This window comes from Megalopta genalis, chromosome 13, assembly GCF_051020955.1.
Source record: "Megalopta genalis isolate 19385.01 chromosome 13, iyMegGena1_principal, whole genome shotgun sequence".
Taxonomy (NCBI): domain Eukaryota; kingdom Metazoa; phylum Arthropoda; class Insecta; order Hymenoptera; family Halictidae; genus Megalopta; species Megalopta genalis.
Window position 1 is genome coordinate 4,799,813 of NC_135025.1, and position 17,196 is coordinate 4,817,008.

The window sequence follows — 17,196 nt, forward strand, 5'->3', positions numbered from 1 at the left end:
ACGATCGCCGCGCGTTATCTTTGACCAACGAAATTCGCGGTGGACCCGGCGCTTCTTTCGGACTCTCGCTGACAGAGCTCGCTGTAACAGCGGTCGCCGCGAGTTGTACACCGCGATAGAGAGAGACAGGAAACTGCACGAGTTAAAAATAAACGCCTAGCAGGGGGAAGGGGCGAGAGGGGCACCAGCATAACCTTGCGGACAATCGTGCGGTGTCAGTCGCCGCGAGACTACCGCCGAAAAATGTCCACGTGGCAGCCGTTGTTCGTGATTATTGGGCTGCTGGCATGTTGTTGCGGCGAACAACAGCATGCGAGACAGCGATGTAAGTGTAAGAAAGTAATTGTGTGTTGTTACGAGGCCTCGGTTGTATATGCGCGATAAATATGCTAAGTGCATGCGACATTTATGAACGGCAGATATGCAAAACGTGCAATAAATGTGTACGCGAGATATCTACGGAAATATGCGATGTACGCACGATATTAACTGCCCGATGCATTATACTGTATTGTTATTAATATTAATTATGCTGTATTGCACGCATTTTTTTCCTTCTAAACTCGACGGTAATCTTGCACGCCGATAATGACCGTTCCACGTCGCATGTTGTTAACGATGAACATTCGAATTTACGCACGACAGTGTCGTGGCGCATGTATCGGGCTATCTGTGATTTTTAATCCGATTTCGATACGATTATTCTTGTTTCTTTTTTTAATAGCCGCATTTACTCGATAACTATAGAAACGAGCCGCGAGGCTCGAATAATCGCATTCTCTCTTCTCCAAATTTATCCTATGTTTTTACAAGATGCAGGACAATTGGGGAGGATTTACTATGAATTCCGGCTCACCCTGTATATCAATAAGAAAAAAGAAAATCCTTTGCGAAAGTGTACGAACTTTAAAGTCGATTTTCTCGATGTTAAAAAATTGTTATAGCAAATTTTCTTCTTATTTTTCTTTAACACGTAGAACCACCCCCATGCTAGATTATGTTGCGAATTCTTGCCCACCCTGTATATCAATAAAAAAAGAAAGAAAATTCTTTGCGAAAGTGAACGAACTTTAGAGTCGATTTTCTCGATAACGGAGCACCGGATCAAAAAACTATTGTAGCAAATATTCTTCTTACTTTTCTTTAACACGTAGAACCACCCCCATGCTAGATTATCCTGTCCACCCAGTATATCAATAAAAAAAAGAAAGAAAATCCTTTGCGAAAGTAAAGAAACTTTAAGGTCGATTTTCTCGTTAACGGAGCCCCGGATCAAAAAACTGTTATAGCAAATTTTCTTCTTATTTTTCACATAGAATCACCCCCATGCTAGATCGTGCTGCGATATTCCTGCCCACCCTGTATAATCGATAGCAACATTATCAGATAATGATCGCAAACGGATAAAATGAATTTAGCAAAATGTATGATTCAGATGAGCACGACGTATGCGTGGACACACGTGAAATAACGTATGCAATGTATCATTGTATATAAACATAAATATGCAAAACGTATGCGGTATGCAAAATATGCGGTATGCACAATATGCAAAATAGAAACTGCCTGTGGCCTGATCCTGTCATTAATTTCTGTCCATGTACCATTGGTGTGATATGCCGAACGAATATGCATTCGCATAAACAACCGCGATCTAATTGTTTTAAAAAATAACAACGCGTGAATTTTATAAATATAATCGAATACGTTGCAATACGAATTTCTTCGTCTTGAATTTCTTCGTGCGAAGGTAAAACGTAAAAAATCTTGCAGCCTTTCAGAGCACGCTGGGCCATTTAATTCCACAATCGCGACCGGAAGTGCAGGCGAAGGCTGCTGGAGGCGTTGCCGAGAGGCTGCTGGGCGCGGATCGGGCTCGATTGTTTCTACTGAACGTGGACCCGTCGATTGGGCCAGTTGGAAAAGACACGTTTACGGTAATTATTCGTTAACGCTAAACCTACCGCGGTCGAAGTGACCGTTTTCTAATTTTGCAATTCTGCAAAGTTCCGAGCACTTTTAGCACTGAAGGGAAGGTTAGCGAATCGGAGAGCGCGTTTAACCCTTTCGCTACGGGCGGGTTCTCCACCGCGGTACTTCCGCTGAACGGAGCGCCGCGACATCACTGCACGCTACGCGACGCCGATCGTCAGCGGGAGTACCGCGGCGGAGAACCCAAGCTGCTTGAATGTTTTCGTACGAAAAAATTTCTCTCCAAAGGCTATTTATAAATAAAGGGTATTCCAGGGTATTTATAACGTCTTAGCATGCGCTCTTTTATTTACAGTATGAGAGGAAATAACATTATGCAATATAATGCATCTTATGGAAGGCCACTATAGTGGCCCATAGTACCTCAGTGGCATCATACGAAAAGCCACTATAGTGGCCCATAGTACCTCAGTGGCATCTTATGAAAGGCCACTATAGTGGCCCGTAGTACCTCAGTGACATCTTATGGAGGGCCACTATAGTGGCCCGTAGTAGCGAAAGGGTTAAGGTTACTATTAATGCAGTTTATTGAATTGCTATCGACGAGCGCGGGCGCGACTAGCGTGGTGTCGTAGGACTAGCAACTTAGGACAGACTGAGCTTTTTGAGTTGCGCATTTGTCTCTTTTATAGTGGAAGAGAAGAATAGACGGATTTTCGTAGGAAAGGAGAAAGTTGGGAAGGTCCCGTGCGGGTCGAGGTGTCCAGATGTGAGGAGAATTGTTTTATTAGGGGTGCGTGATTTTTAGGGAATTTTGAGGATTAGGAACGGTACTTGTTTTATTGCTAGCGGCCGCGCTCAGGTAGAGGGATGCGACGCCACACACTCTTTCGTCGAAAACGCTTGAATAAGTTATATATTATTGGAGCAAGTTTTATAATAAAAACTTTACGAATTCCAAATAAATTCGGTCTTCTCACTTTTGCGAAGCAGTACATGCCAGTTAGTATTAGCGATTGGTGGGTTTAGTGTTAAAATCCCAACCAGCGAGAATATCGCGCGAGCAATGGAAACAAATCAACGAATCGATATGTCTCTCTAATTGACGCTCAGATCGTCCACAAAAATGGACAATTTTGGAGAAGGAGATACGATTGTTCGAGCCTTGCAGCTCGTTTTTATAATTGTGGACAATTTATAACTATAACAAGGGTCGAATAATTGTATCTCCTCTTCCCGAATTGTCCATTTTTGTGGTCAAATACGGTCAAAGCACACGGCAATAAATATGAATAAAAATCGGTTATTCAATCGAAGCTGCTAAACGCTTGTTACTTTGATCGCGAAATGGTTTAATTAGTTATCGTATACTGAGTTTTATTGTCTCGAAGTCCGTTGTCCATCCGTCGAAGGCCTACCATAAACGTTTGATTATCTTTAACCTTAACTTTCCTCCACGATGGTAAAACATGTCCTTGGATCCTCAACGGAGAACTATTCCTCGAACTGTCCTCTACATTATTATACAACATTTTCTTGCATTTGTGTCACATTTGTAATTGTAATCGTGGTTTTTAGTAACGCGTCCGATAACGGATCGGAACATTCTCGAGAAATGGGACATAAAAAACGCCCAGTGACATAAAAAACGGACGCGTTTCGTTTCATTCAGAACACAGAATTGCGTGCAAATCGATTCATCTTTGTGCTCCCTTCAACAACGAAACGATCGACGCGCTTAGGTGGAAAATTAATTAGCTTAGAAGTTATAATCCCAAGCTTTGTGTGTGCTTTGTTGACCAGATCGAAAAGAATTCCGCTGGAAAAATCGAGGTCACCGGCACTTCCGGGGTGGCCGCAGCATGGGGGTTGCATTACTATCTGAAACATTATTGCAACGCCCACGTGTCGTGGGAAGGGGCTCAATTGGAGTTACCGGCCACGTTGCCGGACGTTCGCGTGAATGTTACGTCGAACGACAGGTGATGAACCGTTCAAAAGTCATCGTCGACACCATCGATATATCGTGTGTAACGAATGTGAAAATTCTGGTGCAGGTTCCGGTACTACCAAAACGTGTGTACCTTCGGCTATAGTTCAGTCTGGTGGCACTGGGACCAGTGGGAAAGGAACATCGACTGGATGGCTCTTAATGGAATCAATTTAGCGCTCGCCTTCAATGGGCAAGAAGCTATCTGGAAGCGTGTCTATCTAAAGCTCAACCTGAGCCTGACCGAGATCAACGAACACTTTACGGGACCAGCTTTCCTGCCTTGGTAAATTAACCTATTCTTACATTTTCGATTGAAGTAAGTAAGATAAATTATCACTTAAAATTAAAGTAATTAAAATAAACTATCGCTTGAAAATTAAAGTAATTAAACTAAATTATTGCTTAATATTAAAATAATTAAAATGAATTATTAATAAAAGTATCTAAATCTGATTAGTCTAAATATCTTATAAAATCTAAACAATCTAATCATCAATCTGAATTATTAGAGGAAGTCGAAGAAATTGTTTTAATTAACAAAACTTGCTGAAGTAGCTTAGTTTAAGCTTAGTTTTAGGGAACAGTAATTGGCACAGCTACCCCATATGAGCACAGAAAAGAAGTTATAAACTTTATTTAGTTTTATATCGAAATATTGAATTTTGTAGCAATTAATTCGTATCGCATTTTTCGTAAGAGACAATGCAAAATCTGTCGCTTCTTTTTGTTGCTTTCAAACTCTGTGTGTGTGTCATATTGTTGACAGTAATATAACCATTAGTCGCTAAAAATCTTAGCCGATGATAAAAATGTTCGCCGATTGGTTCCAAGATCATCTGCTAGATGGCGTCAACTTGCCGACAGTCGAAATGACTGGTACCTGAGTTATTTTATTTTACAATTCTCGATTGTACTATGAAAATGTTCTTTGTCAAAAATTTTCGTACGAACGAAAAATCTTGTTGAAATGTTCTGAACAAAATTTCTTTGCTACGTTAAACCAATTTTGCTACATTAAGAAATATATCATGCGATGGAATGATATGCATCGATGTGTAAATTAATTAAATATGTAAATATTAATTAATAAATATGTAAAATTAATTAATACGTGATATAGCATATTAAATTTACGAAATTAATATTATTAAATTAACATCTTTTTATCGTACTCGCGTCGCGAAAGAAGCATCCTCGTGTTTCCAAGTTTTATCCATCTACAGTAATGTCTCTCTAATCGACGCTAAGATTGTCCACAAAAATGGCCAATTTGGAAAGAGGAGATACGATTATTCGAGCCTTGCGACTCGTTTTCATAGTTACCGATTCTCAACAATTATAAAAACGAGCCGCAAGCCTCGGATAATCGTATCTCCTCTTCCCAAATTGTCTATTTCTGTGCGTCAATCTGAGCGACAATCCGAGCGTCAATTAGAGAGACATTACTGTACTAATTTAATCTCCACGCAGGTCCAGAATGGGAAACATTCGTGGCTTCGGGGGCGGTCTGACCGTGAACTGGCACGAAAATTCGATCCGCTTGCAGCACCGTATCCTCGACAGGATGAGAGATCTAGGGATCATTCCTGTGCTTCCAGCCTTCGCTGGCCACGTTCCCAGAGCCTTCAAGAGACTGTTTCCCGAGGCGAACATGACCAAGTCCGGCGTATGGAATCGTTTCGCGGATCAGTATTGTTGGTAAGCCAACGTGATCCCATAACTTCCGTCCATAGATTCCGTACTGAAAAGAACGAACCCTTATATTTCAGCCCTTATCTCCTGGCTCCCACGGATCCGCTGTTCCAGACCGTCGGAGCAATGTTTCTGAGAGTGGTACACGTTGTTTCTAGCACCGGATATAAGTCGAGTTCTTTCATTTCTAAGCAATTTTATTTGTTCGTTTGCTAGTACATCGAGGAGTTTGGGACAGACCACGTGTACAACTGCGACACTTTCAACGAGAACGAGCCAGAAACAGGGGAGCTGGCGTATCTGAGAAACATGGGACGCTCCGTCTTCGATGCTATGGTGCGGGTCGATCCTGAAGCAATATGGTAATCACGTTGACAATGCTTTGATCACACCGGCGATTATTCGATGAAAAAGGATCGTGCGTTTATTCCAATAGGCTGATGCAGGGATGGCTGTTCTACCACGACCAGATCTTCTGGACCGCGCCCAGAGTCGAAGCCTTTGTGACTTCTGTGCCAATTGTAAGTAATTGTCACTCTCTTTCTCTCTCTGTCTCTCACGCTCTCTATCTAGCGCTTCCTCTCTCTCACGCTCTCTATCAAGCGCTTTCTCTCTCGCGCTCTCTATCAAGCGCTTTCTCTCTCTCGCGCTCTCTCTCTCTCGCTCTCTATCTAGCGCTCCCTCTCTCTAGCGCTCTCTATCTAGCGCGCTCTACTCTCGCGCTTTCTCTCTCTCGTGCTCTCCCTCTCGCGCGCTCTCTTTCACTCTCTCCCTTTCTCTCTCTCTCTCTCTCTCTCACACCATCATTCTCCAATCCGACCATCGCTCACTCTTTTCAGGGCAGAATGATCGTGTTGGACCTCCAATCGGAACAGTTCCCTCAATACAACAAATTCGACTCCTACTACGGTCAACCCTTCATCTGGTGCATGTTGCACAACTTCGGTGGTACACTGGGCATGTTCGGGTCCGCGGGCATCATTAATCGCGTAAGTATATTGCGACCAAAAATGAGTTGTACGTGACAACGTGTGGAACTTTTCCTCCGAGTCACACCCGCGTCGGACCACATGGCCCTTGGGTCGCTGGATCCGCTTCGAGTACCATTCGGAAACTCTCCTAATTTATGACGGTCTCTTTAGCTATTGAGGTATTTCTTAAAAAACTCTATTGCAAACATGTGCTGTCAAGATTTGGGACTTGTCATCTCAAAAATAGCTTCTTCGAAGAGAATCATATATTACGCTGGCCGTTTGCACGAGGACTGAAGTTCCTATTGTGCGCACGACTGGTCGCTACAGTTTCAACATGTTTCCCTCTCCTCAGCGCGTTTTCCAAGCGAGAGAGATGCCAAACAGCACGATGATCGGCACCGGTCTGACGCCGGAAGGGATAAATCAGAACTACGTGATCTACGACCTGATGAACGAGATGGCCTACCGGCGGACACGCGTCGACCTGGATAAATGGTAAAGATAAATAGACGATAAAGTACACACCGTTTACCGTTGAACTTGCCTCTGACACTGTTGCCCCAGGTTCGAAGACTACGCCGCTCGAAGATACGGCGGGACGGACGAGAACGTCTCCGACTCCTGGAAGCTTTTGGGCAGAACGGTGTACAGTTTCACCGGCAATAGAAGAGTGAGAGGGCGCTACGTGATCACGAGCCGACCAAGTTTGAAGCTCGAGCCGTGGGTACGTCGGATCCGACACGATTTCGAGCTCTGTCACCGTCTCGACTTATATTTTTCATTAGACCTGGTACAACCCGGACATGTTCGCTAAAGCGTGGTTGAACTTCATGACGGCGGCGCGTGAAATGGGGAACAATACTCTTTACAAGCACGACGTCGTCGATGTTACCCGACAGGCCTTGCAATTGAGAGCCGACGCGATTTACCTGGACTTGGTGAGGTCCTTCAACGGGGCCAATATTGTTGCGTTTAGGTAAGCATTTTTGCTCGCTTCGTAGCTCATTCCTACCTCTTGTCCATCGAGAGCGAGCAGGGGATGTGAAATAGGATAGGATTGTGGCGGCTACCTCCAGGCTTCGTCCTCCTTCCGGTGTCCCAACCTGCAAGACAAGGGCCCGCCAGAAAAGCCTCACCGACGAGCGCTCTAGCGGCTCGCGGGCGCAGCGCTTCCCCCACTCCTCCTTCCATCGAAACCGCCGCCATTCCAGTACCGCCAGAAGCCTCACCGACGAGCGCTCTAGCGGCTTCCGGACGAAGCGCTCTCCCTTCCCCTTCCTCCGCCATTACAGCCGCCAAAGAGCGATCAGCCATCGTCTCGATCCGGTCCGCAGAGCGTCCGCTAAATCGTTGTTGGAAGTGTTCGACCATTTGGAGGATGTGTTGGCCAGCAGCGAGGACTTCTTGCTCGGTACTTGGCTGCGAGATGCTAAAAGCCACGCGGACGACGACCTCGAGGAGATGCTGTACGAATACGACGCCAGGAATCAGATCACCCTGTGGGGCCCACGCGGCGAGATTCGGGACTACGCGAACAAACAGTGGGCCGGAGTCGTTGCCGATTACTTCAAGCCGCGCTGGGCTATTTTCTTGGAGTCCTTGGACGATGTTCTGGCCAAGGGCGAGAGGCTGAACATCACCAAGATCAACGAGAGGATCTTCAGGGAGGTCGAGAAGCCGTTCACATTCTCGCGGAAGATCTATCCGACCGTGCCGCGAGGTAAGTTATATTTCTCCCTAATTCGGGCCCAGATGGCGCACCGAAATGGACAAGTTGGGAACAGGGGATACGATTATAAGTTTTAATTGTAATTGTATAGTATAATAATTGTTATTTATATATATAATATTAATATATATGATATAAGTAATAGATGATTAATAATATTATTATTAATAATAATATTAAATATTATTATATTATTATTATTAGTATTATTAGTAATAATATTATTATTAATTAGTAATATTATACGTTTTTATAGTTGTTGACAATCGGTAACTATAAAAACGAGCCACATGGCTCGCATAATCGTATCTCCTCTTCAAAGATTGATTGCTTTCAATATTTATGACGACGTCAACATTTAACTAGTGCATTTTTGTAATCGAAAGTTAGCACGAATCTTATCATTTAACGACAGAATTAATTTCAAACGATTTTCTATTTCATCAACGAACGTCGGATATCCGAACGAATGATTCGTGCCGATTTTCCCGTAAGAGACAATGTAAAATCCGGCACGAATTTTCTGCTCCTTTGGAACGGCCCCCCGAATAGAAATTGTTCGCAGGCGACGCTGTCGAGACGGCGACCAGAATTTCGTCGAGGTGGACGAGGACAAGTTACGGGACAGAAGGAAGGAATCTTGATGGAAGACGATCGTACATCAACCAAGACGTTTAAACTTTGTAAAGATCGTTAATATTGTTAAAAGAGCATTCTACCATCGGATAGAATTACAGATTGAAACGGCGAAGATAAATTCGAGGGGGGCGTAGGGTTAATCGTAGATATCTAAAGAGACGGTAAAAAGGAATTATCGTTAACGATCGAGTGTCTAACTAAATACAGGTACATCGGGCACGGTAAAGTATCTAGACGTAAGAGAGTCGCGAAAGTGCTTTTCCGTTCGCCGGTGACATCGTCTTTCGTTTGGTTTAAACGGCGGTGTGGCAGTAGATGATCAATGGAACCGTCTTCGACTGACCGACCGCCTGTTCGCTGCGTGATGCAATTCAAAGAGAAATCATCGGTGAGAGATTGATTGTCGAGGGAAATCAACGTACGGCCCGGAAGATCTGTCGCTGTTGGTCGCCAATCCGGCCGACGTTCTCTCGCGACTTGTGTCCTGACGGTCTTCGGCAAGTTGGACCAGCGATGGCGAACCTATGACCCGCGGGTCAGACACTGACCCACGCGGGCTACTCAAATAACCCGCGCGATGATACTCGTAAACTTATTTTTTTATATCATGAAAGAGAGAACGGGAAATCAGAAATATTAGAAAAATAAAGTACGTATATCTAATGTCTAATAATGTACAGGGTGTCCCATGGTATCCCAGAGTGTTCCTGAGGTCATTTGAAGTAACTTTCTCCTTAGCGAAAATGTTCTACGAGGCTTCGTTTACGAGTTATTAGCGAAAAACAGTGACCAATGCAAGATCGCGTACGGCTGACGCTCCGCCCTCGCTACACCACTGCCGCTGCGTCAACTGGCCGGCGCCGCGCGGCATTGGCGGCGAGGGCGGAGCGCAGGCCGCGCTCGCTCGCCGATTGGTCACTGTTTTTCATTAATAACTCGTAAACGAAGCCGCGGAGAAAATTTTTGTAAAGGAAAAAGTTGCTTGAAATCACCTCAGGAACCCCTCGTGTCTCGGAAATGCCATAATTTTATTCTTCGCTCTACACTTGCGAAAGCAAAAGTTGCAAAATGAAACGCAAACCTTTTAGAGGACTTTAAAAGTGAGAACCAAAAGAAGTAGCCGATACCAAAGAAAATAATGAGCAAAATTGGACCCGCTTCTCAAAAAGGTTCGCCGTCACTGAGTCGGACCCTCGATTGGCCGCATTTCGGTTCGCGTTCTACACGAATCGCGATCGAAGAGCATTTGTGCACGCTGTTTTATTGCTCACGACAGTTGCATCGGTGAATGGATTTCGTTCGAGCGAAGATCAGGGCCCGTTCTAAAGAACATGTCGACGCCGTTGGCGAGGCCGCATCTCGACTCGCTCGCGGCTACGAAATTTCTATGGGAATAGAAAATGAACGTCGATATTACGGTACGGTTGTCAATCGAGGGCCGGAGTTCTAGCTGCGATGGGCGCTTTACGATGTTGTCTCGGATAGATTGAGGAACATAGTGTGCATCTAATGTAATGTAAGGTACTAGAAGGTAATGTAAGGTACAAAATATCTTGTGCACTTTGTAAGAATATATCATGTGAGTAACACCTATAATTTCAAGAGAGAACAGTGGAGATGGACGCGGCGCGCGTCTATCCGCGACGCCGTGTAAAGGCGCGTTGCCACTGGCTTGGCTTTTGCCGATCGGCCGTGCCGCGCGGCATGCCAAGGCAGCAGTTGGCGAAGCGGTTGGCTTCGATCGATGCCGAGCGGCTCGGAAAGCCTAATGGCTCGCAAAGCCGAACGGCTCGCAAAGCCAATCGGCTCGCAAAGCCAATCGGCTTGAAAAGCCGAATGGCTCGAAAAGCCCAATAGTTCAGTCGATGCCAAATGGCTCGAAAAGCCGAACGGCTCGCAAAGTCAAACGGCTCGCAAAGCTGAACGGCTCGCAAAGTCAAACGGCTCGGAAAGCCGAATAGCTCAGTCGATGCTAAACGGCTCAAAAAGTCGAATGGCTCAGTCGATGCCAAACGGCTCGACAAGCCAAACGACTCGAAAAGCCGAACGACTCGGTCGATGCCAAACGGCTCGTAAAGCCGAAGGCAACGCGCCTTGAGGAGGACTTCCGGCGGCACGCGACACCATTTCTTCGAGATTGCGATCCGATCTTCGTAATCGATCCCTAGGTACCTACTTTGGTGCATCGATTGTTCTCTCGTTGCTCCTGTTATCTCGGCATGCAAACGAACACGAAAATGTTGTAAATTCTATCTCGAAATGACACGCTGTTTCGCCGCCAAATTCTTGAGAACGTTTGAGTCAAACCTTGCTCGACGGTGTCGCGTACCGTCAGAATTGCCATAAATGTAAGATTCTAGGTTTCCGAACGATACATGTACCCGTAATAAGGTTGACGCAAGTGGCCCACCGACGCGATTTCATCGCCGCGCGAAATCTACGAAAAAGACTGCTTCGACATCGATTTTGCATCGCTTACACGTTTGTTTTTCTATCAGACACAAAAAGAAACACGACAAAATCCATTTCATAGAATTACATTTAGTTAAACAGCTATTTTATAAAATAGTTATTTTACACGGCTATTTTACAAAATAATTATTAGAACGACTGTAGTTAATAGAGCAACTATTTTATAAAATAGTTATTTTACACGGCTATTTTATAAAATAGTTATTAGAACAACTATAGTTAACAGAGCAACTATTTTATAAAACAGTTATTAAAATATCGTTACAAAACAGTTATCAAAATATAGTTATAAAATGGTTAATAAAATCAAATAAAATTACTGAATTACTAGATCAATGAATGGCAACGTTCGATCGCGCAGTTGAGCTGACGATCGGCCAGCTACGAAGGCGTCAAGTTTCGATCGTCGATGGCCACTGTGCATCGGTAGCGTCTCTAAAGAGCGTTCGCACGGCTACAGTAAACACTAGCGATGTAAAAGACTGGATAAACAAGACTGGAAATCGGTTGGCCCGCGTCGGCATCGAGCCGAGTCCCTCGATTATTCTCGCGCGGGAATCCTTGGGGCAGAGTTCGTGAGGTCGGGACGAGATATGATCATCGATTAGCATCCGGTAGTAAACTTGAGAAGCTACCGATCCTATTCATATACGTTTCTTATGGTCCCCCGGATATCTGTAAGGTCCGACGAAATCACGAATCTGACTTTGGTTGCTGTAACTTGGTCGCGTGCTTACCAAATAGGACTTAGGACTATAAATCGTACTATAAAAGAGGAGTTAATTATTTACAATCGCCGCGCGCGTTCTCGTTGCGCCGGGTCCAGGAACGACGACGATTCCGAATCGATTTCGATCCCCCCATAAGAATAGTCCTTCCTCGACGTTCCTATTGTAATCCCGAGAATCTCCGATCTCGGCCAAAGCCCGAACGAAACGCGCGCTTTTAATATTTACAAACGAAATTTAGTCGGCGCGCTTTCGCGATGGGAAAGGTTTGCACGAACCTGCGCGCATTATTCCGTCATCGTTTTACAACAGAATGAATTGCAAATGAACGACACAAATTGCAAAAAGTTACAAACGATATTCTATTTCATCCGCGAGAATGTCGAAAATATATCCGAACGAATGATTCGTGCCGATTTTCGCGTAAGAGGCAACGTAAAATCCGGCACGAATTTTCTGCTGCTTTCGAACTGTTTCTCCGAATAGCACCGCATACAGCGATGTCTCCCTAACTGACGCTATGATTGTGCACAAATTAGAGAGACATCACTGTATCTCGCAGTGCCGGAACGCAGAGAAACTGTTCGCTAAAGTATTATATTTATATTTCAATTTTCAGCGTGTCGCGGGCGAAGCCGTTGTTGCTAACTGTTGCTCTGCCGCTGCGCGGACCGCGATAAGTAACAAGTAAACGACGACAAATGTAATCTTTGCGCACGTTATCGTCGCAACAAAGTCCCCGAACGCTTCTGCGCTCTACAAAATCGCTCGCGGTTCGCCATTTCGCGATATCTCGCGGCATTCTCCGCGCACAGAGCGCGAAACCTTCGCCGGACGCTTTATAACAAGATGCATTTCTCTATGAACGAACACGGAACGGTTCGAGCCGGTCGTTTCGCCGGACCCAGCGCGTACGAAACGACAAAAGTATTCGGACGAAACACAAGCCTGAACGGTGAATCGAACGTACAAAAAGTGTCTCGCCGAATGTAAAATGACGGGGGAAGTTCTATATATGCTCGGTATCCGGCATCATCGGAAAAACGCGCGAACAAAGCATCGAAATCATTTCTCGCTCATGCGCGGTGCTAACAATACGAGCTACGATACAAACAATGTCGTTGTTTCGTGCGGCTGCTTGGTCTGAGCCTCTCTTACAAAATACAGCTAAACGTGCATACAAAATACGGCTAAGTTTCTTCTCTCCGCCTATTCAGGGGACGACGCCTAGCTAAACTTCGGTAAGTAAAACGCCGGGTTGCCTCGCGGGGTTAATAAATCGATTCTTCCGGCGACTTTCGCCGCGTCTCCTTCGGCCTCTTCGACCTCTCTTCGGCTTCTTCGCTCTCCATTCGAAGAATGCGACAATAGTCGATCGAGCCTCGACGGCCTAGAAGAACCAACAACGGAAATATCTCTCTGCTTTTGGGACTTGGGCGACACGATTCGCGGACAGTTCGCGCCGTGTTCGCTCTCATCTCGAGCCATGATTTATCTGGAGCCTCGCAACTTGCTCTTCAGGCATCGCGGAAGAGAAATGCCCGAATCTTGGTGGTGAACCTTGACCCCTTTCGGACGAAGCTCCGGCATCGACGAAGCTCGACGATCGGATAAGTACGTTCTCAAAGCGTTTAAGGCGAGTTCGTAGCTGCCGCTGCGCGTCTTCGGAGGCTCTTCGGTCTCTTCCTGGTCTGAAAAATCGTCAGGGTCTTCGGGGAACTCCGACGAAAGGAGCACCGCGGCTCGGAGCTTCTCGCACCCTTTTCATCGGCGGCCGGCTCGATGGCTAGTTCTCTCGACCCGGTCGAGATATCGGAATCGTCGGTGATATCACCGTCGGTCCGTCTCGGATTCCTGACTGGACGCTTCTGTGACCGGTGGCAGGGGGCTGTCGATGGACATCTGCCTGAAAAATGGGACACTTTCGAGACAATCTTCTTCGTCGAAACGCGACTCTGGCGACGAAACTGTGCGACTATGAACGAGATTACGCCGAAAACAAAAGCATAACAGGGAGACGAACGTTCTCGTGTAAAGAAAATCCGACATTTCGCATGCAGCAACCTAATAGATTAACCCTTTGCACTCGAAGCCATTTTAACTGTGAACCTAAAATAATGTCTCTGAACTACGCTGTCTCTATTTTATATTACAGGGCGCGTTTTATGCGCGTGAAATTCTGTCTTGCGACTTATACAACAGTTATACTGTTAACAATTCTTCAAATCTAAATCTTCTTGATGTAAGAATTATTTTGGAACGCGATACAAACATTTTTTTAGCGGCGCCTCGGAGTCACCGCTCGAGCGCAAAGGGTTAACAACCCCTATCGCCGACCCCGGCAAAGCGCGCCGGGCAACCAACCTGCCATTAGTTTGCCAGTCGTAGGAGTCCGGGGCAGAATTGCTTCTTCCGGTCCGCTGGAACCTCTCCGACTTGGCGTTCCTGGCCGGTTTCCTCGGGAGCAGAGGCTCCTCGGTCCTGGGGGACGACGAGATCTCGAGGCTGCCGACCGCGGCGTCGGAGCAGGCGGCCTTGCCGCTCTTCCTCGGCAGGAACGGGTTCTGTAACCGAGGATAAATCATTCCGCGGCTGGGTAGAGACACCGAAGACAGAACGGAAAGCCCTTCGCGGGGTCGCGAAGCTCCGTTCGAGTGATATCGATTGCCGCGCGTCAAATAACGAGAGCCGCGGCCGATCGCTCCGGGCGACGGATAGCTTTCCCGGCAGAAAAGCGCGAGGACGCTTGGCCTCCCGCTGGAACGGATCAAATGGCGATGGTAATTGAAATTCAGCAGTCGACGCGCCGTCGTCGCGGCGAAATCGACGGACGTTATTTGACGCGAGGGGCTTCGATGCGCCGCGCTGCCTGCGAGATTGTTGCGTTGGCGGGTAGGTAATTTTTCGGTATTTCAATGTTAAATAGAACTCAGTATTTTCTATTCTTCACAAGACTATTCTATACACTTTTGGAACCTTTGTTTGGGCGCTGCCAGTCGTCTTGGACCGAAGGGTGCTTTCTTTTTAGGTGGCGTCAATTCCCAGCGACTGGAAGCGAATGGGAAAAGTCATGCGACCGACGGTATCAAAGCGGTATCTCCTCTTCCAAAATTGTCCATTTTTCTCCGCGATCGTGTCCATTTTTCTGGACAATCCGAGCGTCAATTGGAGAGACATTACTGTAGTTCTCAGGGACTGAAAGCGAATGGGAAAATCATGGGACTGACAGTGTCAAGGCTAAAAAATAATGCCGGTCTTGTGAAGTCAGTGGAAAAGCCTGGAAAATCGGCACCGAAAGTTCCGAGGTCCATGCTTTTCCCATTCGCTTTCAGTCCCTACAGTAATGTCTCTCTAATTGACGCTCGGATTGTCCAGAGAAATGGACAATTTGGGGAAAGGAGACACGATTGTTCGAGCCTTGCAACTCATCGTTATAGTTACCAATTGTCAACGATTATAAAAAAAAACAAGCTGCAAGGATCGAACAATCGTATCTCCTCTTCTCAAATTGTCCATTCTTCTCCACAATCTGAGCGTCAGTTTGGGAGACAGTACTGTACTGTCCAAAAAGAAAGCACCCTATCGGTCCAAGACGACTGGCAGCGCCCAAACGGAGGGTCTCGTTGGATCGCGGACCAGATTCCGGATCAAAGTAGCATCGAGAAGAAGGCGATCCATCGACGGGTCTGTCTAACAGCACAGCGGCGCGTTGGTCCGCGGGAACAAAGGGCAGCGGGGAATTTTGCGAGGGGCAGAAACTAATCATCGAATTCCGATAATTGTTGTGTGCTCTGCGCGAACTTCCTCCTCGGCGGGAGAAAGCCGAAGTCCGGAGAGTAGGACTGTCAGCCCTCGGCACGGCTCCGTTCGCATTGTTACCGGCGCCCAATTAGACCCCGTCGACGACATCGAAATCGTCGACGTCGCGATACAAAGATCGACTCGGTTACCTGGAAGCTGTGCTGCTTCAGCATCGTCTTGATCAGGATCAGAGTGTCCAGCTTTGGTATCCTGGTGACCACGCTCCCCTCGCGCACCTCCTCGTCCGTGACGGTCACCGGAAGCCGGCAATTGTCGGCCTCGCTTGGCAGTGGTTCGGCGCTGCGATTCGTCAGCCAGGGGTGCTCCTTGATGGCGGACAACGTCACCCTCTCCGCCGGATTCTTCTCCAGCATCCGCGAGATCAGTTCCCGGAGGTCGTCCGACAGGATTGGTTCATCGGGGAATCGCAGGGGCTCGGTTCGGACCGCGGCTTGCACGCCGATTATGCTACCGGAACCGTACCATGGCACTCTGCCGGTCACCAACGAGTAGAGAGTCACGCCCATCGACCAGACGTCGCACAACTGAAACAATTCGAAACGCTCTGGAATCGAATCTCTTGGTAATTGTTGGTTAGACGCGAATGGCGTCTTTTGGGGATTTTTTATGTATTGGGGAAAGTGTGTCGATCACCGTGTCGATCATTGTGTCGATCATGTGGCCCAGGAATTGCATTCGAAAACGTGTCATGTGGCTTTCGAATTACCCTCGAATTGCCTTCGAATTGCCTTCGAATTTCCTTCGAATTGCCCTCGAAGTGCCTTCGAATTTCCTTCGAATTGCTTTCGAATTGTTTTCGAATTTCCCTCGAATTGCCTTTGAATTGCTTCCGAATTGCCTTCGAATTTTCTTTGAATTGCCCTCGAATTGCCTTCGAATTTCCTTCGAATTGTCTTCAAATTGCCTTCGAATTTCCTTCGAATTGCCCTCGAATTTTCTTCGAATTTCCTTCGAATTGCCTTAGAATTGCCTCCGAATCGCATCACGTGGCCTCGGAATCGCCTCCGAATCGTGGCAAAAAATTAGAAACAAATAATCAAGTCATCGTCTAGTCCCTGCCCACAGATGGGCTAAACTGGGCGAGAGAACGGCGTAGTCGATAAGGTCGCGCGATAAGTCTAAAGTCTAGACTATAATCTGCGAGATATAGATAATCAGTGGCCGAGAATAACGTTAGTCCACCGCAAATTACACGCTTGCCGATCCGACGGGGGT

At 46.4% G+C, this 17,196-nt stretch overlaps 2 protein-coding genes across 5 annotated transcripts in view; one reads left to right on the top strand and one right to left on the bottom strand.

Moving 5' to 3' along the window:
• Positions 1–15: 15 nt before the first annotated feature.
• Naglu (N-acetyl-alpha-glucosaminidase) lies at positions 16–10,555 on the top strand. The gene is made up of 14 exons (XM_033476892.2): positions 16–325; positions 1,774–1,937; positions 3,736–3,914; positions 3,990–4,208; positions 5,396–5,623; positions 5,695–5,758; positions 5,834–5,979; positions 6,054–6,138; positions 6,457–6,606; positions 6,944–7,086; positions 7,156–7,315; positions 7,377–7,567; positions 7,926–8,311; positions 8,886–10,555. Exons 1-14 carry the CDS (start codon positions 244–246, stop codon positions 8,996–8,998), a joined length of 2,310 nt encoding a protein of 769 aa, XP_033332783.2. The 5' UTR covers positions 16–243; the 3' UTR covers positions 8,999–10,555.
• Positions 8,994–17,196, bottom strand: part of LOC117224316 (uncharacterized) — a 75,374-nt gene continuing 67,171 nt past the window's right edge. For 3 of the 4 annotated variants that reach the window (XM_033477131.2, XM_033477132.2, XM_033477133.2), the window contains 3 exons: positions 16,110–16,505; positions 14,524–14,723; positions 8,994–14,061 (listed from right to left, as the gene is read on the bottom strand). In XM_033477131.2, the coding sequence (XP_033333022.2) occupies positions 13,791–14,061; positions 14,524–14,723; positions 16,110–16,505 (867 nt within the window). In that variant the 3' untranslated portion in view covers positions 8,994–13,790. Of the gene's footprint in view, positions 14,066–14,523; positions 14,724–16,109; positions 16,506–17,196 lie in introns of all 4 variants that reach the window. The other variant, XM_033477134.2, reaches the window with a different exon arrangement.